This window comes from Cnephaeus nilssonii (assembly GCF_951640355.1).
Source record: "Cnephaeus nilssonii genome assembly, chromosome: 7".
In the NCBI taxonomy this organism is placed as follows: domain Eukaryota; kingdom Metazoa; phylum Chordata; class Mammalia; order Chiroptera; family Vespertilionidae; genus Cnephaeus; species Cnephaeus nilssonii.
Window position 1 is genome coordinate 23,726,567 of NC_137078.1, and position 23,056 is coordinate 23,749,622.

The 23,056-nt window shown below is 43.5% G+C and overlaps 1 protein-coding gene across 5 annotated transcripts in view; it reads left to right on the forward strand.

Annotated features, from left to right (window-relative positions):
* JARID2 (jumonji and AT-rich interaction domain containing 2) overlaps positions 1-23,056 on the forward strand; it is a 290,912-nt gene that overhangs the window by 213,375 nt on the left and 54,481 nt on the right. For all 5 annotated transcript variants that reach the window (XM_079776852.1, XM_079776851.1, XM_079776850.1 and 2 more), the window contains 2 exons: positions 4,913-5,082; positions 21,848-22,024. In XM_079776852.1, coding sequence (XP_079632978.1) covers positions 4,913-5,082; positions 21,848-22,024 — 347 coding nt within the window. The remainder of the gene's footprint in view (positions 1-4,912; positions 5,083-21,847; positions 22,025-23,056) is intronic.

The following is a 23,056-nucleotide window of genomic DNA, read 5'->3' on the forward strand; positions in this document are numbered from 1 at the left end:
GCAGCGGAGGCAGGAGAGGCTCCTGCCACCTCCGCTGTGCTCACCAGTCGTGAGCCTGGTTTCTGGCCGAGCGGTGCTCTCCCGTGGGAGCGCACTGACCACCAGGGGGCAGCTCCTGCGTTAAGCATCTGCCCCTGGTGGTCAGTGTGCGTCATAGTGACCGGTCGTTCTGCTGTTCGGTCGATTTGCATATTATGCTTTTATTATATAGGACTAGAGGCCCGGTGCATGAAATTCGTGCATGGGGGGGGTTATCCCTCAGCCCAACCTGCACCCTCTCCAATCTGGGACCCCTCGAGGGATGTCCGACTGTCCGTTTAGGCCCCATCCCAGTAGGATCGGGCCTAAACGGGCAGTTGGACATCCCTCTCACAATCCAGGACTGCTGGCTCCCAACTGCTCGCCTGCCTGCCTTCCTGATTGCTCCTAATCGCTTCTGCCTGCCAGCCTGATCACCCCCTAACCACTCCCCTGCCAGCCTGATTGATGCCTAACTGCTCCCCTGCCAGCCTGTTTGCCCCTAACTGCCCTCCCCTGCAGGCCTGCTCACCCCCAACTGCTCTCTGCAGGCCTGGGTCCCCCCCAACTGCCCTTCCCTGCAGGCCCGGTCGCTCCCAACTTCCCTCTTCTGCCAGCCTGGTCACCCCTAACTGCCCTCCCCTGCAGGCTTGATTGCCCCCAACTGTCCTCCCTTGCAGGCCTGGTCCCTCCCAACTGCCCTCCACTGCTGGCCTGATCGCCCACAACTGCCCTCCCTTGCAGGCCTGGTCCCTCCCAACTGCCCTCCCCTGCTGGCCATCTTGTGCCGGCCATCTTGTGTCCACATGGGGGCATCCATCTAGTGTGTTGGAGTGATGGTCAATTTGCATATTACTATTTTATTAGATAGGATAGAGGCCTGGTGCACGGGTGGTGTCCGGCTGGTTTGCCCTGAATGGTGTCCTGGATTAGGGTGGGGGTTCCCTTGGGGCATGGGGCGGCCTGGGCGCAGGGCCTGTGGTGGTTTGCCGGCCGGCCATGCCCCCCAGTGACTCAAGTGGAGGCCCTGGTATCTGGGATTTATTTATCTTCTATAATTGAAACTTTGTAGCCTTGAGTGGAGGCCTGGGCCTGCCAGAGTGTGCAGAAAGCTTGGCTTCCTCCATCGCCGGGGGCAACTCAAGCCTCCTGCTCTCTCCGTGGCCACAGCCATCTTGGTTGAGTTAATTTGCATACTTGCTCCTGATTGACTGGTGGGCGTGGCTTGTGGGTGTAGCAGAGTGGTGGTTAATTTGCATATTACCCTTTTATTAGATAGGATGTAATACTCGGTGCAACCTTGAGTTGAGCTGGCATTGTCAGTCTCTCACAGATCTAGATAAAGCCCTTTCTGTGGGGCAGCTTCTTGGCTCCTTTTTGCTTCCCATCCCCCCCTTAAATACTAGACCTTGTGAATATTATGCTAAGTGAAATAAGTCAGTCAGAAAAAGCTAAGAACCATGTAATTTCACTCATGTAGGATATACAAGTTAAGCAAAATGGCACACACAGACAACAGTATGGTGGCTAGCAGAGGGAAGGGGGTAGGGGGTAGTAAATGATAAAGGGGGCCAAATATATGGTGATGAAAAATGATATGTCTTTGGGTGTTAGGGACAGTATACAGACCATGTATCAGAGTGCAAATTACAGATCATGTATCATAGAAATGTACACTGGAAACCTACCTATATGACCCTATTGACCAATGTCAGCCCAATAAATTTAATTTAAAAAAAGAATAATAAAAATTTTCTAGAGGAAATTCTAGTAGATTATTTTTTGCATTTTAGAGGCAGACAAATATTTCTTACACAGGACACAAAAAGCACTAAGCATTAAAGGAAACATGATAAGTTTATGAAAATTCAAAATTTCTGCTCATCAAAAGACACTATAAAGAAAATGAAAAGGCAAACCATAGTCTGGGTTAAAATATTCACAATACATAATCTGCTAGATAAAGGATTGGTATCCAGAACACACACACGCGTGCGCATGTGCTTTGAGTCAATAAACTCCTACAAATCTAACCTAATAATAGGCAAACATGCAAATTGACTGCACCTTCGCTATGCCCACAGCCAATCAGAGCGAACAAGATGGCGGTTAATTTGCATATGCGGGCGCTGAGCAGCCTGGGTCCCGTAAACATCCTCCGGACCCAGGCCGATCAGAGCCTGTAGGCCCGCGCTTAGGTCCTGAGCGGCAGGGGCCCCAGAACGCCCCCTGGCCAATGGGAGCCTTGGCGGGCGGGAACATTCCCGTGTCGCCATAGCGACGCGGGAATGTTCCCGCCCCCAAACACTTGCAGAGGTCTGGGGTCTGGGAAACATCCTCCAGACCCAAGCCGCTCAGATCCTGTAGGCCTGCGCTTAGGTCCTGAGCGGCCTGGGTCCCATAAACATCCTCTGGACCCAGGCCGATCAGAGCCTGTAGGCCCCTGCTTAGGTCCTGAGTGGCAGGGGCCCAGAACACCCCCTGGCCACTGGGAGCCTTGGCGGGGCGGGAACATTCCCGTGTCGCCATAGCGACGCGGGAATGTTCCCGCCCCCAAACACTTGCAGAGGTCTGAGGTCTGGGAAACATCCTCCAGACCCAAGCCGCTCAGATCCTGTAGGCCTGCGCTTAGGTCCTGAGCGGCCTGGGTCCCATAAACATCCTCTGGACCCAGGCCGATCAGAGCCTGTAGGCCCGCACTTAGGTCCTGAGTGGCAGGGTCCCAGAATGCCCCCTGGCCACTTGGAGCCCAAGGGTGCAGGCGCCAAGGGGCTGGGTCCCGCAAACATCCTCAGGACCCAGGCCAGTCCGAGCCTGTAGGCCCCTTGCTTAGGTCCTGAGTGGCAGGGGTCCCAGAACACCCCCTGGCCACTTTGAGCCTATAGGTGCAGGAGCCAAGGGGCTGGGGGCGGGGCGGAAACATCCCCTGTCACCATAGTGCCCCCAGCCACTTGGGAATGCTCCAGCATCAAGAGGCAGTTTGGGTCCACGCCCCCAGCCTGGCGCACATGATGGGGGGCTGGCTGCTGGCCTCTGGGGTGTGTGGAGACCCTTGGCGGCCACCGCTGCGTGCGGCCCAGGGGTCCCTGCATGGCCCCCAGCCTGGCGCCCATGGTCAGGGCTCATACAGGAGGCAACCAATCAAAGTGTCCCTCTCACATTGATGTTTCTCTCTGTCTCTCCCTCTTTCATCCACACTCTAAAAATCAATGGGAACATACCCTCAGGTGAGGATTAAAAAAAAAATGTATATCCTATGAAAGACACATCTTGAAAATGCCTAAAGAAAGTTGTCATTTTTTCTTGGTGAAGGGACTGAAGTCCGTGTTGATGAAAACACCTTGGTGGCTGTGGTGACTGGTAGTGGCTGCAGCAGCGGGGTGATGGGGCTGCTGCCTTCCCCTGATCAGCCCGGTTGCCTCCCACAAAGGAGCATGGGGCACGGGCCTAAGCCATCAGTAGGACATCCCCTGAGGGCACCCAGTATGTGAGAGGGGGCAGGTTGAGCTGAGGGACCCCCCAACCCCAGTGCACGAATATCGTGCACTGGGCCCCTAGTAAATAATAAAACACAATTCAATATAAAAGGCAAACATGTAATAGTTACTTTATAATAGAAGATATACAAATGGCCAAGAAGCACAGGAAAAGGTGCTCCATATTGTTAGGTATCAGGGAAATGCAAATTGAAAGTACAGTAAGATAGTGTTCACCCCCACTAGAGTGGGAATGACCAAAATTTCAAAAATGGACAGTACCAAATGTCATAAGAATGGAACAACAACTTTGCATGCCCCCTCTGCCCCAAATACTATTTCTTGAGCATCTGTATAAGCAGGGCTGGATAGAAAGTTTAAAGTGGTCTCAGAAGTACCTACTTCCATTACGGATTGAGGTCCTTACAATTAGAGGAAGATTTATTATGAGACAATTTATGATAAATGTCAGGCTAGTTATACATAAAGGGAAAATATGTTAGGATACGTATCCTAACTCTTGGCTATGGTGTTAGGAAAGATGGAAAGAAATCTTTCTAAGATTCATTAGTATTCAAGTTGATAGAAAGGTGTGTGTCACATAAGTTTTTGTAAATTGTGGTTTGTAGACACTAAGTGGATAAGTTGTGGGGGTCACTGTCTAGGTAGGATTGTAATGAGGAGAGACCTGAAAGATAGATTAAGGGCAGTTTTTTGAATTTCTAACTAAGGGCATTGGTTTTACCCTATAGCCAGAGGGTAATCTATAATCTAGCAGGGATGGAGGGGTTTTGGATAGACTCAAGAAATACATTTATTTTCTGCATTGGAGGGGTTTTGGATAGACTAAAGAAATACATTTATTTTCTGCATTACTAGTATAAGCTTCAACTTAATGTAGTGACTGTGGATGAATTGGAGTCAGAAGTGATTAGAATTGGGGTACAAGACAGGTTCAGTGATGGATGGACAGCAAAGATGGGCTGGGTGTAAGGACACAGGATTAAGGACATCATATGTTTGTGACAGCGTCATGTTAATGAATAGAATGCTGTATAGTTGTGGCAGGCTGATTTGTGTTTCCTCATCACTGGGTAGATCAGAAGTCCATAAGCCAGTAATCCCATGTCATCAAACAGCAGTTGTTGAAATACGCAGGCACATAAGTGGTCTGTGTACAGGCATGTGTTGGTACATACTTTATATCAGTGTATTAAACACAGCCTTTTAACCAAACTTTCTGCTCTTTAAAGTTGGCCTGTGGTTTATGAGAGTGTGAGAGATATAGAACCTTAATTATAAAGAGTTTGCTTGAAATAGGGTCTTTCCCCCTTCTGTTTCATAATTTTATTGCTGCACGTAGCTTGATATTCTCTGATCTCTGCTTAATTTATTTTTATTTACTTTTTCTTTTACAGGCCCAGGCTGCAAGCACAAAGGAAGTTTGCTCAATCTCAGCCGAATAGTCCCAGCACAACTCCAGTAAAGATAGTGGAGCCATTGCTACCCCCTCCAGCTACTCAAATTTCTGACCTCTCTAAAAGGAAGCCTAAGACAGAAGATTTTCTTACCTTTCTCTGCCTTCGAGGTAAGCGTTGCCACTTGTTTTGGAGGGAACAGCCTAATTGATAGAAAAAGGAGTAACAGTGCACACAGGACTCCTCGGCATGCTTCTTTAGTTCCCAGCCTGCTTTGAGGTAGAGCTTAAAGTGAGAAATCCCATGCCAAGGTGCTTGAGTCTTCATATTTCTTTCTTTTTTCATTTGACTCTTAATTTCTAAGTATAGTTAACAGTGAAAATATTGGTCGATATACGTAAACAGGACCATTTAATAGAGTGCAAGTTGAGGAAAAAATGTTGTAATAAAGGATGCGTTTGGGTTTACATGGCTGTATTTTGGAAAGTGTTTACTATAGTAACTAAGTTTTCTAACAGTTGAGAGGGAAGAACACAAAAAGCTTGGCAAAGAGAATGAGGAGCCTCTTACTGGAATGGTCCATGGAGGTGAGCTTTAGAAAGCTATGAACTTGAAGAGTTCCTTTGTGAAGTTAGTTGATAGAGAAGGTGAACAGGAAGGAGAGGGTCCTTGCTATTGGTCATTGGCTTGAGATTCAGGGTTATCTCATTCTTTACCCCCCCAACTCCCCCAACATTTTGAAATAAGTTACAGCAAGATTTAAGTACAGTGCAAAGAACATTTTCCTAAACTACTCGAGAGAAAATTTCCACCTGATGCCCCATTGCTCCTTAACACATTAGTGTGTATTTTCTTAAAATAAGGATAATCTATAACAAACAAAATTAGGACCTTCACAAAGATACATTACTACCACCTAATCCTCAGACTCCCGTTTCAGATGGCTTCAAATGCCTCAGTGATGTCCAAGTTTAGAGCCTAAGGATCCAGTTCAGAATTGGGCATTGTCTTTAACTGTTGTCTGCGTAGTCTGCTAACTCTGGACCAGTACTTTCGTCTTTGTTTCTTCTGACCACAGCCGATTGTTTTGTAGAATGATTCTATATTTGAATTATCTGTGTTTCCTCATTATTAGATTTGGGTTTTACATTTTGGGCTGGAATATCACAGAAGTGATTCTTCCGTCTTCTCAGTGCATCCTGGTGTGTTGGACAAAATTTCAGTCTGTCCTTTTACTGATGGTATTCACGGTGATTACTTGATTGAGTCTTCTCCATTGTAAAGTTACCTTTTTAGCCCTTATATTTAACTAGAGGCCCATTGCATGAAGAGATTCGTGCAATAGGCCTTCCTTCCCTTGGCTTCCAGCACTGGTTTTCCTCTGGCACCCGGAACCCAGGCCTTTGCTCTGGCCAGAGTCTGCCATCTTCGTCTTCGCTGCAGACTCCGGAGTCTGCAGTTTTATCTTCTCTGCAGTACTCCACTCCTGTAGATCCCTTCTCCCCCTACCTCCCTCTCATAGCAGGCATCTTGCCCCACCTGGCCACTCTGCCCCTGGAGCAGCTGGGCGGTCGCCATCTTTGGCCTTCTAATTTGCATACTCACTCTGATTGGCTGTGGGCGTAGCGGAGGTACGGTCAATTTACATGTTTGTCTGGAGGTTCTTTGAAACACTAGATTTTATTTCTCATCTAATTCAACTTATTTATTTTCTGTCTGTATAAATCAATTTCCTATTCAAAGGGTTATACTCTTTTACCATTGTTTGTTTTGATATTTAGATTGTTCTAGGTATCATTACTGGAGCTTCTTCAAGCTGGCTTTTTGGTTTCTTTGACATGTCCCTGTCATCCTTCCAGCCTTGCTTCCTGGAATAACAGTATGTTCTAGGCTCATCTTGTATGTTCTTTCCCTCAGCCCTGGAATCCTCCAGTTCCCCAAGGAGCATTGTTTTTTTAAACGACAGTTGTTCTTTACAACCCAAGATCTCCTCCTGAGGTGTGCTCACTTCGTAGCTATTAGTGCCATTTCTCTAGGTGCTCTGAACCAGTAGTGTGTATGTATGTGTACATGCTTGTTTAGTATATCTAGATGTATATTTGTGTCTCTGTGTATTAAAATCTGTGAATTAGCACCAGTACTTTCAGTTTCAGTTTAACCACAGGGTTCATTCGGTTTTCCAAAAGGAAATACCAGCAGACAAGATGGGAAAGTCAGCAAAAGAATAAACTTGACCTTGGCCAATGTGGCTCAATTGGTTGGAGCATGCACCTAAATATGGTTCAGTTTAGTTCTGTGCACCAAAACCATGGTGGCAGGTTTGATTCCTGGTCAGGGCTTATACCAAGGTTGAGGGTTTGATCCCCAGTTGGGGCACATGCAGGAGGCAACTGATCTCTCTCTCTCTCTCTCTCTCTCTCTCTCTCTCTCTCTCTCTCTCTCTCTCTCTCTCTCTTCCCTTCCTCCCTATCACCCTCTCCTCACCCTTTCTCCCTTCCCCTTCCTCTCTCAAGTTTCTTAAAAAAACCCTCAAAACTCAAAATACACTCCCTCCAATCTCCCAGAGACAACCACTGTTAACCACCTCCTTGATGAGACTATTTCTAAGTCTCCTGTGTGCATATGTGATATGTATCACTCCCTGAAATGGAATTGCATTGTTTTTTTACTTTTGTACCCCAACTGTCCAGCATCATAGGAATTAACACTGTCACATGAATACCTGTTCTATTTTCTGGACGTCTTATCATTTATCTATCTAACTTTATATTTACATTTAGATGTGTTCCTCACTGATGACACATATCTTCACTTAAGTCTTTGCCTTCTCTGAAGTCTTTTCAGGAGAAGCTAATAGTTGGGAATCCCATGACCATTATAATACTTGCATTCTATCTATGTTTGTTCCTTTTTGGTGTGGATTCCAAATCAAATAGAGCTTGTCAGAACTCCAAACTTCATGTCCAGCATGAAGGAGTCAGTCACTCGCATCACCCTTGGGTGACAGCAGGCACTGTTAGGAGTAAAGAATGCAGTTTTCAATAAGCTCAGTATTAATAGGCAACGAAGTCTGGAATCAAATCAAAGACCTGGAAGTGGTATTGTTGAAGGATTACATATCATTCTTTTCTCCAGTCCCCAACTATTACTGGTAAATTTCTTGGCACTAATTTGAATATGGAAGAAAATAAATCTTGAGATCTTGGGGAGGACACCTGGCCAGCCCAAGACCATGCCTTCGCCCCACAACTCCATTCAGTGTCTCTTCAACGAAAAACCTTCTACATCATTAATAATACTCGGATTAGTGCAGATATGTAAACACTGTAGCCAGTCAGTCATTCAGGGATTAAAAGCTTTAGGGATTTTTAACAATCTGTTTAAGGCATCAGAGACCTCTTGGCTAAGTTTGGCAAGGCTCTCCTCCGTTCCTACCATGACCTGGATTTCTGAAGGGCGGAGAAGGGATAGATAGTGCAGCAGGGCCAATGTTTGCCTGCCTTGACGGGGGTCCACATGTCTCTAGCCAGAGACATAATTAGTATATTTCACTGGTACAAGCAGAGAAGAGGGAGAAGGGGGTATGAACCATATGCTAAATGCAGCAATACATACCATCACTCCATTTTCTGTCACCAGTCTTGTTATTCTTAATGAGTTCTGTCATCTTCTCTTTGTTCTGACTATGTTTATTAACAGATTAAAAAGCTTAATACAGCAGAGCAATGGCAGGTTAAGTGATTCTGTTATTTACATTTTTCTTTTTATGGGGCCCTGCAAACAAGGTGGATTCCCAAAGGGAATTCCTGAAAAATTCCCACCCATATAGTACACAGTTTGTTCTTCTAACCTTGGGTGCCACAGTCCTGCATTGCTGGATGGAGAGAGTTGGTGGTGGTGTTCTTTTTAAAAAAATATTTTTATTGATTTCACAGAGGAAGGGTTAGGGAGAGAGAGATAGAAACATCAACGATGAGAGAGAATCATTGATCACTTGCCTTCTGCATGCTTCCCACTGGGGATTGAGCTCACAACCCGGGCATGTGTCTTGACCGGGAATCGAACCATGACCTTCTGGTTCATAGGTCGATGCTCAACCACTGAGCCACCAAGAGGGGGGTGGGGGGTTCTTAGTCAAGAACCGCACTCTCAGCATTTGTGAATCAGTACTTTCTGTTTTGGGACTGTCTGCCTTTGTTTCCCAAGTCTTAGAGACTCTCCAGTGATCACCTGTCATTCAGTTACTAATTCAGCAAGCTTTTATTGAAACCTTTTTATATGCCAGATACCTAGAAAACAGACTGGAAGCAAGAAAGCAGTATCTTGGGGGGTGAGGGGAGGGTGCATATGTAATACTTGCAACATTAAAGACAAAAAAAAAAAAAAGCCATATCAGTGTGGTAAGTGAAAGAGAACATAGCAGTAGACACATGCCATGCCAGGGAAGGGGTATGCACCTTGCCGGCAGGAGGGAAGTGGCACTCTGCTCAGGGCTGTCTGGGATGGCTGCAAGAGGAAGTGACACGAGTTGGCTTTGTAGAAAGGCGGTGGGGCTTGGAAAGGGTTTGGCAGAAGCCCTGCACAGGCATGGATTAGTGTTGGGGTGTATTGCTTAGAGTGCCTCAAGTTAAAACCAGGCAGTTAAATATGTCGGGTTCTGCGGGCTAGATAGGAGGGCACCACCCAGGTTCTTCAGCTGAGAGGTGACTTACTGTAACCTTTCTTTAGGGAGATGATCTGGCAGCTCAGTGGAGAATTGCAGCTGCAGGAATGCCATCCCAGTGTGGGTATTGTAGGAATGCAGGCAGGAGGCTGCAGCCTCGGCCCAGGTGTCCCCATTTGTAAGATGGACATGCATTGTCGGTAGTACACATCTCTTGTGGAGTGAGACAGGCCCAGATGGCACCTGTGGTAACCATCCGAGTGCACGTCACTTACTATTTCCCAGTGAGCTTAGGCAGACATATATAGCGGAGAGAAGGAGGGTTCAAATTGAAATTTAGAAGGAACAATCTAAAAGACCAGCTGAACGGACCGCAGGTATTAGAAGGATGGTGTTTTCTCTAAAGACAGTTGCCGGCTTTGTGGGCAAGGAGCACATATTTTGATAGAGTACTGGTTTTGGGTGTTGAGGATGATAAATTCTAAGTAGGGCAAATGCAAAAGCCTGGGGTGATTTAGAGGTCACAAAATGAAAGGGGATTAACCTGCTAGAAAGCAATTAAGTAATCTCCAATTGCAAGGAACACTGTGGTGCTAATAATGAACTTCCTTGAGCAAAATGGGAACGTTTTACATTATAGGAGCTCTTCTGGGAGGAAGGCACAGGGTCAGAGTGGTACACAGCTTTTTTTAAACGGATCCTTCTGCATGGTGTTGCATCTTAATTTTTGAGAACAGTTACAGTGAAAGTTTGCTCCAGAATGGTGTCTAACTGCCCTGAGGGTTTCAGTGGCCACCCTCTTTTCTCCAAATCAAACCAGCCCTTTTCCTCATGTGCTTGCTTTTTCAATAGAGTGTGTGTTTCTTGGCTGAGTTTTGCTGAGCAAGTGATTTATTCGCCAGGATAGTTTATCAGGCTAGTTATGAAGAAATATGAAACCATGGGATTCTTAAGTGGGGAGGGGGAGGAGGAGGATGGATCCCTTTTAATTGTACTGAGACCTTGATCAGTTGTTAAGGCTCCAAGACATTTTGCTTGGAGGATTGGCCCTACTCCCAGCCAGCTGGCCTCTGACCAGGCTGTGCCCCCCTCGAATATAAAGCAGCCCCCCCTTTCCCTGCCAGTGGCTGGGGATACAGGCTCCCAGTCATCTCTAGATTTCCAACTACTTTATAGAGATTCCCTTAAATTTTCCAGTCCTTCTGAAATCCTGTAGAAAGCGCAGATGAGGAAAATAAACTTTAAGTATGGTCCTCTTTTGTTTGCTGAGCATCTTGCTGGCTGCTGAGGCATCAATATTCTGATATCGCAAAAATTACTAGTATTCTTGTCCCAAATGCAAGGTGACCTTTTCCCTCAGTATTCCATTTCTGTGTTAGGATTTGTGGACACTGCATGGTGGTGAGGAGAGCACAGCCTTTGATGTTCAGAGTGGCTATGTGGTCTTGATGAAGTTACTTCCTATCTTGTTCCACTTCTAAACTCATGGGTGGAAATGGTGGGAGCTGCAACCATCGTGTCTGCTGTGTGGCGTGATCTGTGCATTCATTTGAGATAAAGAGATCCAGAGACCCCATTGAGGTTAATGGGATGTGTATTTGTGTATGTTTTAAGCCAACAATGTGTATAGACAACAATTTGGAAAAGATTGTTGTAGTATTAGGGTAGTATTCCAGCTTATTCCAGCTGTTAATTAAAAGGTGCTTTGTCTTGGTGCTATCTGCTCATCAGCACAGGAGTGGCCTTGTTTGGGAGAGAAAGTGGTTCCTTCTCATTGCTGTGTCTGTGGTGTTAGAAGCTGTGCCCGGATGTGGGGCATATCCTGAATGTGGGATCAATCAGATAGCCATAACTGGGGGTGCATGTGCCTAGGCCAGTGCCCAGGAATGGGACTGAAGAGAGGAGGAATGCAGATGAAAAGAATGGCCATGCTCTGAGCAGGTTATTACTTCATCCCTCTTTCTTCCTTAAAAAAACCTATGTGGCTGAAGGTTTCTAACTCTTTATGTGGCATTACTCCACACTTACTGAATTCATTTTGCATTTCCACACCTCTCTAGATTCTCGTCACCAATGTGCTTACCTTCCCATTTAGGAAAGCAGATAGGAAGCCGACTGCCTCTGTTCTCACCTGTGGAAGGGACGGTTTGAATTTATAGTTAGGAGGTTTGGTCACTGAAGCCATGTGTGGGCCCACGAATATCACTGAAGTGTGCATTGCCGATGGTGCTTTTGCATATGTTGCCTCCAGCTTTTAGGACCATCGCAGCTACTGTGGCTGAACACATTGTGCTCTCCATCCAGGCAGGTACACTGTGTCTCAGGAGACTGTCGAGCTGACGCTTCAGCCTCTTTTGGGTCTCAAATGTGGAGTCCCCCCCCTTTTTTTTTTTTTTGCATAGGTACAGAAAAAGAAAATGCAAACCCAGGATGGGCCTCACTGCACAGGCAGCTCCTTCTTCCACAAGCAATAGGGGTCCCCTTTGGGTTTGGCTTTGGCCTGGAGGGCTGTTCCCCAAGCCCTGCTGCAGGTATTCCTGGTGGTATCAGAAATTACTTTAGCTGAACGTTTTAAAATTTTGTGGTGATTTTCATGATTACCCTTTCTTTATGGCAAGTGATAATAATTTTCTGTTACAATGGAGATGATAAGTCATGTGAGTCATGAATGGGAATTCCTTTAAAGAAAACAGAAGCCCATGATTATCTGGATATGGCAGATCATGTTGTGGTGTATGGAAATAGCTAAAGTTTGGGAAAAATCCGGTGGTAAATTCTTCCTTTTTAAGTTGTAAAGGTCGTGTGTGACAGCTGTCCCCAGCCTTTCAGGGCACTGTGTTTGTAGAGTGGGCAGGGTGAATGGAGACATCTGGTCTGGTCTGTTTGGGTCACTGGTGCCTATAACGGTGGCTGGTACAGACAGACTTGGATTAATGAACTCAGGCAGTTGTTGCAACTGCTTTTTTTCTGTGACTTTCTAGTTTCAATGGATGGAGCTTTCCTCTCCTTAGGAAATCAGTAAATAACTATGTCTCTCCACCTCAGCCAGTCCCTCCCAGTTCATTTTGAAGTCTTGTTTTTCAGTTTAATACGATAGTAGGGGCTGATTACTTCTCATTCTCTTTATGTATCCTAAAGCTCAATCATTAAAATGCCAACTCTGTGAGCCAGCCCAGAGTTTATGAGGTCAAGCTACAGAATTTGACTCCCCAGCTAAATGATGGTGTGCAGGGAATCCCTTTAGGGTCTTTCCAAAATAGAGCTGAGCTATGTTTAGCTTGTTAAGATAAAGAACTGGCCGGGGAGGGAAGATAATGGGAAGGAGGGTGTATGTGTACATGATTTACGGAGAAGAATCCAATTTTATAGAAACCACAGCCTAAATTAGCGAAAGCAAGCCTTTGGATTAAGATGATTTCTGTTGTGGTTGTAACATACCACAGTTTGATTTTTGTCCAGATGAAAACATTTGGTTTTCACTTCAGTAAATATTGTGGAGTCATTGCCAGCTTATTCTGAAAAGTAATGAAATACGGCCTTGGCAAAGCGCAGATGCGTTCTCCACTCCCGATTCCCCTCATCTGATCCAAGTTCAGATTTTTTTTCACATTTGCTAATGCACTTGAATAATCAGGAGAGAAATCTGCCTGTAATTTTAATAGAAAACTGTGTACATTTGATACACTTCTATAAAATATTGGTTATAACCCCCCACACACACACACACACACATACACACACATACATACACACACGCACACAATCCTGGAAACATAGCAGGTAGTTCTGTGTGTCAGGCTCTCTCGCTGTCATGCATAGGGCGTGTACTTCAGCTCATTCTCAACAGGGAGAGTCTCCCCTGAGAATACCAGGGTGAGACTCAAAACGAGGCCTGCTGAGCCCTTTCTGAGACCCACTTATTTTCACAATTTTACTGGTGTTTTGCAGCAGGTGGTAGGTGAGCCCTGCTGTTGAAAGGGAATGTTTCTTTTCAGGAAGCGTTTTTAAGTTGTCAGTTACCTCACTTCTAGCTCTCTAGTCCAGTTACTTTTATCCCTGTAGCTACATTCTCAGTTTCCTGAATGCTGGACCCATAACAAGCTTTTCAGATGTTTGCCTCATCGGACATTTGAGAAGAATTTTCCCTAATAAATTTTCTAGAGATGACATTTACCTCTTATGTGTCAGGATGTATAAGTTGCAAACTATTTTTAATAACACACACACTTCTATCTTCAGATACCAAATATTAATTTAAATTTCTGTTGACTTAACATCAATATGATTATGTAATATACCCACTCATCCATTCTACAATGAGGAATATGGGATAATTTTCACCTGTGATAAATAGTCCAGACTTCTGTGTGCTGTTAGGATCTTAAAATAGCCTCTCCAGTGTGTGTGTGTGTGTGTGTGTGTAGCTATATGTGTGTGTGTGTGTAGCACATTCATCCTCCTCTAAGCTTATTTGTAAATTAGATGATCGAGCTTTTATCTAAGGTAGGAAGAAATAAATATGTTTCATATGAATGTTATAACTAGGTTTGGCTTCTCAGATGCTTTCATTTTCTCTTTTATAGTTGAGGTTGTTATATAGTTATTTTCTAGGTATTAGCATATAACAGTCAGTGTTTCTCTGTCGCCTTGATTTTTTAAATATGAGATAATCTTACTGATTTTGTCTCCAGGAGAAAGAAAGATGCTGCTTTTGCAGTGCTGCGATTGATTTTTTCCTGGCCTAGACTGCTAGTTCTGCCTCTCCATTACTTTGCAAATGTACATGCCAGTAGGTTCTTAGAGGGGTTTACAATAGCTTCCTGGTGACAGGGCTTTGGAGTTCCCAGCATCAGAATCTGAGGATTTAGTCTCTTCCACTTGCTTCAGTTTGACTACAGGTATGAAGAGCTCCTTCAGGTTCTGGAGACCTGCTCCCTGTGGGAGAAGCCAATAGTTCGTGAGGCTGCTCCTGGTAGGCAGGTTATGGGTTAGCAGTGGCCTCTTGCATGAAACCTGGAAGGAGAATTAACCATGTTCGGGGGAGAGTGGTGTTCCTGAATGGCACCTGCCAGGGGTAAGAATGGGTGCCAGCCTAATATTTGAACTAATGGCCATTAGTACTCCACTCACCTCCAGCTAAAGTTCATCATTACTGAGCAGTGATCTTTCTCCTCCACTGTCCCTTCTCCCAGGAGTCTTCCTTCCCTTCATCATGCTAGCCTCTCCATTCCCCATCTGGTTTGACCCTTCATTACTGTCTCTTCTTTGTTGGTGCTTTATCATTAGGTCCAGACCAACATGTCAATCACCTGAATAGAACCCAAATCATCTTTTAGTGGAAGGCAATCGGCTTCTGTCCCCTGTACCCCCATACTTAGAAGAAACCATGTCCTTTCTGACTGCAGAGCAGGTTTTATCAGAAGGACTTTGCATTCTTCTGAGTTTCAGTTGAAGAGCGAATCGCTCAGAACCCCTTCTATGCTTTACTGTTGTCTTGTCTCCTATTTTACATTTCTCTTTTGTTAGCCTCTGGATTTCTTTTAGAACACTTAGGCACTTATTTCAGTTTATTTATATTTTCTGAGAAGCTGTTAAATCCTTTTAGAAGATGTGGTTGTTTTCTGCTTTTGTTGAAGAAATTACCCTATACTCTTTCTTTAGGGTATTAATGAAACTTGGATGCTTGGAACTGAGCTTCTAGACATTTTCTCAATCTTAGTTCTTTGAAACATAACTCAATGTTCTACCCATCCTCTCCAAATCTTGAGTGTAAGGAATGTGATTGTTGTCTCATGCTGTTCACTTAGCATTTGAGGTTTTTAAATATCCTCCACAGATTATGTAAGTGGAAGTTACTTCCTTGTTTCTTTCTCATATGTCCCAGGTGGATTTTACCTGATTCTTTTGGAACAGAATATTTTTTGAGTCTTACTTTCCCCCATTTTTACATTACTTTCAAATGACCTCAGTTGCAGAATTTATTGTATTTTCTGCTGCAGGGAGAAGGAAGAAGGTGGGCGGGGCGGGGGGAAGGTGATGGCTTACTTCCTGAAAGACATGCCAAAACCCTGCTTCCCTCCAACAGATGGCAGAGTCAGCTGTGGAGGTTACTGCAGGGTCTGCACAGAAACCTGCTCTTTTGGTTTGCCGGAAACTTTTTGATTACTGCTTCAATTTCTTCCATAGTTACTGGCCTATTGAGCTGTTTAGATTCTTCCTGATTAAGTTTTGGAAGGTTATATTTTTCTATGATTATGTCCATTTCCTCCAGGTTGTCCAGTTTGTTGGAATAGAGTTGTTCGTAGTATTTTGAAACAATCCTTTGTATTTTGGTGGGGTCTGTTGTTATTTCACCTCTTTCATTTCTGATTTTGCTTATTTGGGTCCTCTCTCTTTGTTTCTTGGTGAGCCTGGCTAGAGGTTCATCAATCTTGTTTATCCTTTCAAAGAACCAGCTCTTGGTTTTGTTGATCTTTTGTATTGTTTCTTTGGTCTCTATGTCGTTTATCTCCGCTCTGATCTTTATTATTTCCTTCCTTCTGCTTACATTGGGCTTTTCTTGTTGCTCTCTCTCTCTAACTCTTTGAGTTGTTGGGTTAGGTAATTTACTACCATTGTTTCTTGTTTTTTGCAATAGGCTTGTAGAGCTATGAACTTCCCTCTCAAGACTGCTTTTGCTGTGTCCCATAGATTTTGGATTGTTGTGTTTTCATTGTCATTTGTTGCCATGATGTTTTTTATTTCTTCCTTGATCTCTCTGGTAACCCAGTCATTGTTTAATAGCATGCTGTTTAGTCTCCATGAGTTTGATTCCTTTGGATTGTTTTTATTGTAGTTGATTTCCATTTTTATGCCACTGTGATCCGAGAAGCTGCTTGATATGATTTCTATCTTCTTGAATTTGAAGCGACTTTGCCTATGTCTTAACATATGGTCTATCTTTGAAAATGACCCATGTGCACTTGAGAAGAATGTATATTCTTTGGCTTTGGGGTGAAATGTTCTGAAGATGTCGATTAATTCCATCTGGTCTAGTGAGTCATTTAGGATTGATGTTTCTTTGCTGATTTTTTGTTTAGAGGATTTGTCCAATGGTGATAGTGGGGTATTAAAGTCTCCTACTATGATCGTATTGCTATTAATCTCTCCCTTGATATCCTCCAGGAGTTTTTTTTATGTATTTGGGTGCTCCTGTATTGGGTGCGTATATGTTTACCAGAGTTATTTCTTCTTGTTGGATTGCTCCCTTTAGTATTATGAAGTGGCCTTCCTTATCTCTTGTTATGTCCTTCACTTTGAGATCTAATTTGTCAGGTATAAGTATTGCTACCCCAGCTTTTTTTTTCATTTCCATTCACCTGGAAAACCTTTTTTTCATCCCTTCACCCTCAAGTCTGTGTGCGTCTTTTTTTCTGAGGTGGGTTTCTTGTAGACAGAAGATATATGGGTCTTGTTTTCTTATCCAATCCGTTACCCTATGTCTTTTGATTGGGGCATTTAATCCATTTACATTTAACATTTTGCACTTGGATGTCAAGTGTGACTCGACACGGTTAGCATTAGAATAAAGGAATCGAGAAAAAAGCAAGCGAGTGCAAAGGGTTAAAGTTATTATTGATAGGTACTTATTTGTCGCCATTTTTATTCTATACCCCTGTGTTTCTTCTTTGCTTCCTATTTCTTTTTTTTATAGCAGACCCTTTAGCATTTCTTGCATTGCTGGTTTGGTGGTGATAAATTCCCTTAGTCCTTTTTTTTCTGTGAAGCTCCTGATTTCACCTTCAATTTTGATTGATAGCCTTGCTGGGTACAGTATTCTTGGATTCAGACCCTTCCTTTGAATGATTTGTATATTTCATTCCATTCCCTTCTGGCCTGATGAGTTTTTGTTGAGAAATCAGTTGCTAGTCTGATGGGGGTTCCTTTGTATGTAACTTTCCTTCTCTCTCTGGCCACTTTTAAGAATCTTACTTTGTCATTGGTGTTTGCCAATTTAATTATAATGTGCCTTGGCATCGGTCTTTTGGGGTTCATTTTGCTTGGGACTCTGTGAGCTTCTTGGATTTGTGTGGGTTTTTCTTCCCTATATCAGGGAATTTTTCTGTCATTATTTCTTCAAACAGGTTTTCTATTCCTTGCTCAGTTTCCTTTCCTTCTGGAACCCCTGTTATGCGGATATTGTTTTGTTTTGTGTTGTCCCAAAGTTCCCTTAGGCTCTCCTCCTGCTTTTTCATTTATTTTTCTATAAGCTGCTCTATTTGGGTATTTTTTCCCATTTTGTCTTCTTGCTCACTGATGCGGTCCTCTGTTTCTTCTAGTCTACTCTTGATGCTTTCTATTGAGTTCTTTACGGCAGTGATGTCATTTTTCATTTCTTCTTGGTTCTTCTTCATTTCCTCTTGGTTCTTATTCATACTGTCGAATTTGTCTTCCATTCTTTTCAGCCACCTTATGACCATTTCTCTGAATTCTTTTTCTGATAGGTTGCTTGCCTCTAATTCGTTTACTTCCTTTTCTGGTGATGCCTGCTTTTTTTTCATATGCGGGCTGTTTCTTTGTCTCCCCATGGTCTCTCTTCTCCAGATGTCTGGTTATGTAGTTCTCTCTCTCCTGAGTTGATTTAAAGGCACAAAATGCAACACAGCCAGGTACAACACAGAAGGCACTGAACCGAAATGTATTCACGATATTAATAAGCTCCAATAAAGGTGACCACCAGAGAAAGGCAAATTAGGGGATAGGAGAGAAAGAAGAAGAGGGGAAAAAAATGAGTGTCAAAATGAAATTGGGAAAAGGAAAAAAAAAAAGTAAGAGAGACAAGAACAAGACTAAGAGAGAAAAGGGGAACAAACTATATATGGGGAGTAAACTCCAATAGAATAACCACTAATCCCAGCAAATGCCAGCAACAAGAACCTGGAGATTAATACAAACTACAACACCAACTAATATTAAGCAAGGCAAGGGGAAACAGAAGTAAAAAACAAACAAAAACAAAACAAACAGAAAAACCAACCAAACAAAAAAGAATAAGCAAAACAATCTCACAAAAAAGCATAAAATTTCGATATAATCAACATTCAAGCAAACAACAACAAAAGAACAAAGAGAAAAACAATATTTTTGATAGTTAAGACAGTGAAGAGAGAGGTGTGTATGGACTTGGAGCAGGGGATTGGAAATTAGATATATAAGTAGGGTGAAATTTTAGCAGGGGGTAAACAGAAAGAATAGGGAAAATATAAAGCAGGAAAGGGTTAAGATAAACAGGACAACAAAAGGGGAAAGGTTAGGAAGAGAGTGATGGCATAAAGGTAGAGTTGAGATAGGGTAAAACGATACTAAAGAAAGATGAAAATAGAATGTAGAACACTAATCCCTAAGTAAAATTAAGAGAAAATAAAATGACACTAAAAAAAAAAAAAGGTGAAATAGTAGTAGTAATAATGCTGATTGAAAATAAAAATGTAATAATTAAAAAGGTAAAATCAAGTGAGGAAAAAAGAAAAAATTAGTTTCTTAAGTAAAAGATGCAAAAAATGAAAATAACATAATAAAAATTAAAAAAAATAAAAATAAAAAATAAAATGTACAGTAGTGAAGGTTATTCACTTCCTCTATTGTTCTGTTTGGCACACCTGTTTCTCAGTCAGGACAGTATTGCAGTTCCCTGCATTCCACTGCTCCTCAGTGTTGTAAGCCAGTCCTGATTTTTAAGCAGGCAGTGTCTTAATTTCTTGTATTCCTTTATTTTTTATTACATAAGAGTCAATTTTAAATTCAGCCCCTGTGTGGCAGTGTTTCTGGATTGACTTCCGAGGCTCTAAGGCCTCTCTAGCCTTCTTTCTCTGTGGCAGTCAATACCGGTTTGCAGAGGTGGGCTGCCTCAGAGCTGGCTCTCCGATGGTCCCTCCCCACTCCGATCCCCAGGTTCCAGAAAAACAATTTCCCCCTGCAGTCTTCCAGGGTGTCTCCAACTGGGGATCCTTGCTTAGTAATCAGAAGCCAGGAAATGAGGAGGATAAAGCCCAAGTGTGCGATCAATGTGTCTGCGCGCACGCAAGTCCAAGCAGCCTGCACACCTTTGAAACTCCCAGGCTGTCCCTCCGTGTCAGATCAAAATGGGCTGCCCTTTAGAGATCCCTTCTGTTAGCACCTCTGAGGACCCCCTTCCACATTCACAGATCACGCCAGCCCCAACAGCCACAGACTTTTCTAGGCACAGACTTCCCCGTTCCTCCAGCTCCCGCAGCATGTGCGTTTCTCTCTCCCGCCGGGACCAGAGACCTGACCTTATCCCCGGCAAAATCTGACCTTTCTGTGGTGGAGTGAAGAGCTCCTTTGAATCTGCGTGTTTGCGCCAGTTGGGGACTGGTGTTCCGGGGCTCACAGCTGTTCGGTGGTCACTGCAGTTGTGGATTTTCAGGCTTCCGATAAGATCCACTTTCCCTTGCAAGATGGCGAGGTTTCCCCGTCCGAGCCCGTAACTCCGGGAAGGGACCCAGCCGCAGCCGCAGTGGGGGCTACCCGGTCAGGGGAACCCCGTCTAGCAGTCCCCCACCTTCTCCTGGAGTTTAGCTGTCCCTTAGCTTGCTAACAAACACTCCCCGTGCAAACATCAGCTGTTCTTTCTTTCTGCTCCAGGACAAGGCTCAGAACACGTCTGTCTATTCTGCCGCCATTTTCTCCTCTCTCCAACCTGCTCTTTTTGATACTAACCCAGCTTTCTAATTTCAGCCATCGGTCAGTGCATTTGAGGTAGAGTGTAGGAAGGCTCTTCAGGAGAAATTAAACATGGATATTTTGATCTGGAAGGAATTGGAAGGGATTATTGAATCTATCCCCTCTCATTTTACCATAGGGAGAAATTTAACTGCTGAGTTCATAACTTCCAAGTGTTGAAGTTCCCACTGTGTCTATCTGATAGCATGTAACCTGTATTGCTTATGTCATGTTACATGCTAGTATGAGTTGCAGCCTGTGGTAGAATTTCTTTTTTTCACTCAAAACTCCTTTTGAGTAAATGACAAAAGTTCCTTCTGCTTTTTCATAAGTACTTATAAAGGCAGATTTAGGAAAGAAGGATGCGGCAGTATTGGTGTACCTGTAAGTGGGGAGTCCTGACTGAAAAGCTCTGATTGGGAAGCTGGGATGGGTGACATCCCATTTTCTTAGTCATCGTCAGTCTTGTACTAATTGTGAAACCATGTAGAACAAGAATGAACATGTTGTTCCAGTGGAAATATATCTAACTCTTATTTGATTAAGTGATTTTCCCCAAAGTCAGTTTTAAGAACCTTTCTTCTGTTGAAAACTTGTGATTGGGGGGGGGGGGAGGCGGGGTGGGTTGTGGGAAAATATCGGAAATGGCTTCTGTTAGACTGTATCCAATTCTGTTATCCACTGAGGTCCTTCTCCCCTCCTCCCCCCATAAATTCCTTCAGAGTTTCATTCCCACTCAGTGGTGAGACCCTCATCGCTTTTGGGGGTTTGAATATTGGAAGGTCATCACTGCAGCAAAGGGAAGAGGACTGGAGGCGTCTGTTCTGTTGCATTTCTGCAGATGGGTGTTTGTTTGGTTTGCCACTCCAGTCCCTGCTGCTGCTGATCCATTCCCATCTCCTTGTTGGAGCATATAGTTCTGAATTTGGACAGGAATGGTTTTTACCGTTACAATTGCAGTGTAAGATCTCCGTTTGGGAAGGAGAGCAAATTGGTTACTTATATCTTTATTGATGTGACCAGAGTGTTAGCTCATTCACAGTAAAGTGGGCAAGAGAGGAAATGAATCTCACATATTTAATTTATTACTTTTTCTGCTACTTGTTAGTAGCTCTCCCAGAAATATTTTATGAGAAAAAAGATTGAAGTTGTTGTGGGCCAAACCCCAGAATAGTCTCTTGTCCTTAACACTGTGATCAGATGTTTTTATTTTATTTTATTTTTCTTGCTCAATTCAAACTTTGGTGGTCTTTCCCCCACCCTGAACTATTCAGATGAAATTTAAAAATTTTGCTTTCTTATGTTTGGTGATATAGCTCTTGCTGGGGTAGTTTTGCTTGAAATCTGTTGAAAGGATGCAGATGAAGGTATTTCCTGGAGGGTATTTGAAAAACAAATAAAAAAATGGCAGTGGAGAGGAATACTTGGTTTTGTCTGCTCAGTCATGAGGATTTAGGTGTGTAACTTAGTAGGTGTCAGTTCGTAGTGCTCCTTCTGGAAGGTTGAGCATCCAGGCCTGTGTTGATGAGCCTCTTTCTTAAACCTCCCAGGTTCTCCTGCGCTGCCCAACAGCATGGTATACTTTGGAAGCTCTCAGGACGAGGAGGATGTCGAGGAGGAAGATGATGAGACAGAAGATGTCAAGACAGCCACCAACAATGCTTCATCTTCATGTCAGTCAACCCCCAGGAAAGGAAAAACCCACAAGCACGTCCACAATGGGCACGGTAGGATCAGTGTGGATTTTGAGTTTTAAAAAAAATAAAAGAAAAAAAAAATAAAGCCCTGGCCCCGGTTTGGCTGAGTTGGTTGAATGCCCCATGCACCAAGAAGTCACCAGTTGGATTCCTGGTCAGAGCACATGCCGGGGTTTTGGGCTTGATCCCCAGAAGGTGGCAGTTGATCATTGTTTCTCACATCAATGTTTCTCTCCCTCTCACTTCCTCTCTCTCTCTCAAATTAATGAAAACATATATTTTAAAGAATAAAATCCAAAGCTTTGGGTGAGAGAGCTGTAACAGGTTGTCTTTGAAGAAGATGAGATGATAACTGATAGCTTGTCAGTGGTAAAGGTAGTTAGTTCTGTATACTCCTCTAAGTGTAAGACACTCTAAGGTGAAGAGATTAGTATTACAAGGTAGAGGCAAGTCTATTCTAGATAAGTACATTTTCAAGATGAGTATAGATATTGTTATATTGTGGAGAGAATGATAAATTCCCTAAGAGCTGCAGATACTAGGAATCAGAAGAGATTTCACCTAATCAAGAGGGTAAAGAACGTTTCATGAAGAAAGTTTTGTGATCAACTTACTATGATTTCAGCAGATGGAGCTAGTGTAGAAAGGAAACCATTGTTCAGCCTGTGAAATCAGGCAAATGCAAATAAATATATTATGAACGAGACTGATTTTTTTCCTAGAATGTTATAGAAAGAGTAGGATAAAAGGTTGGATCTCTGAGAGAGGAAACTATTTAAGTTGGCTTAAGGAAGTGCCTAGTCATTTTTAACAGGGAAGTGACTTAATTGGAGATGGGTTGTGAAGAGATTAAGCTGGCATTGATTATGAGGATTAGATAAAGGGAAGTGACCTGACGAAAAGGAAACATATTGGAAGGCTGTAATTGTAGGCAATGACCTAGTCAGAATAACAAGGGGCCAAAAGTTGGTCATGGCAATATAAATAACAGGGATATCAGTACAGAAATGAGGAGGCACAGATGGAAATATGGCCAGGTGGTGTTGAGAGGACTTGATAGAG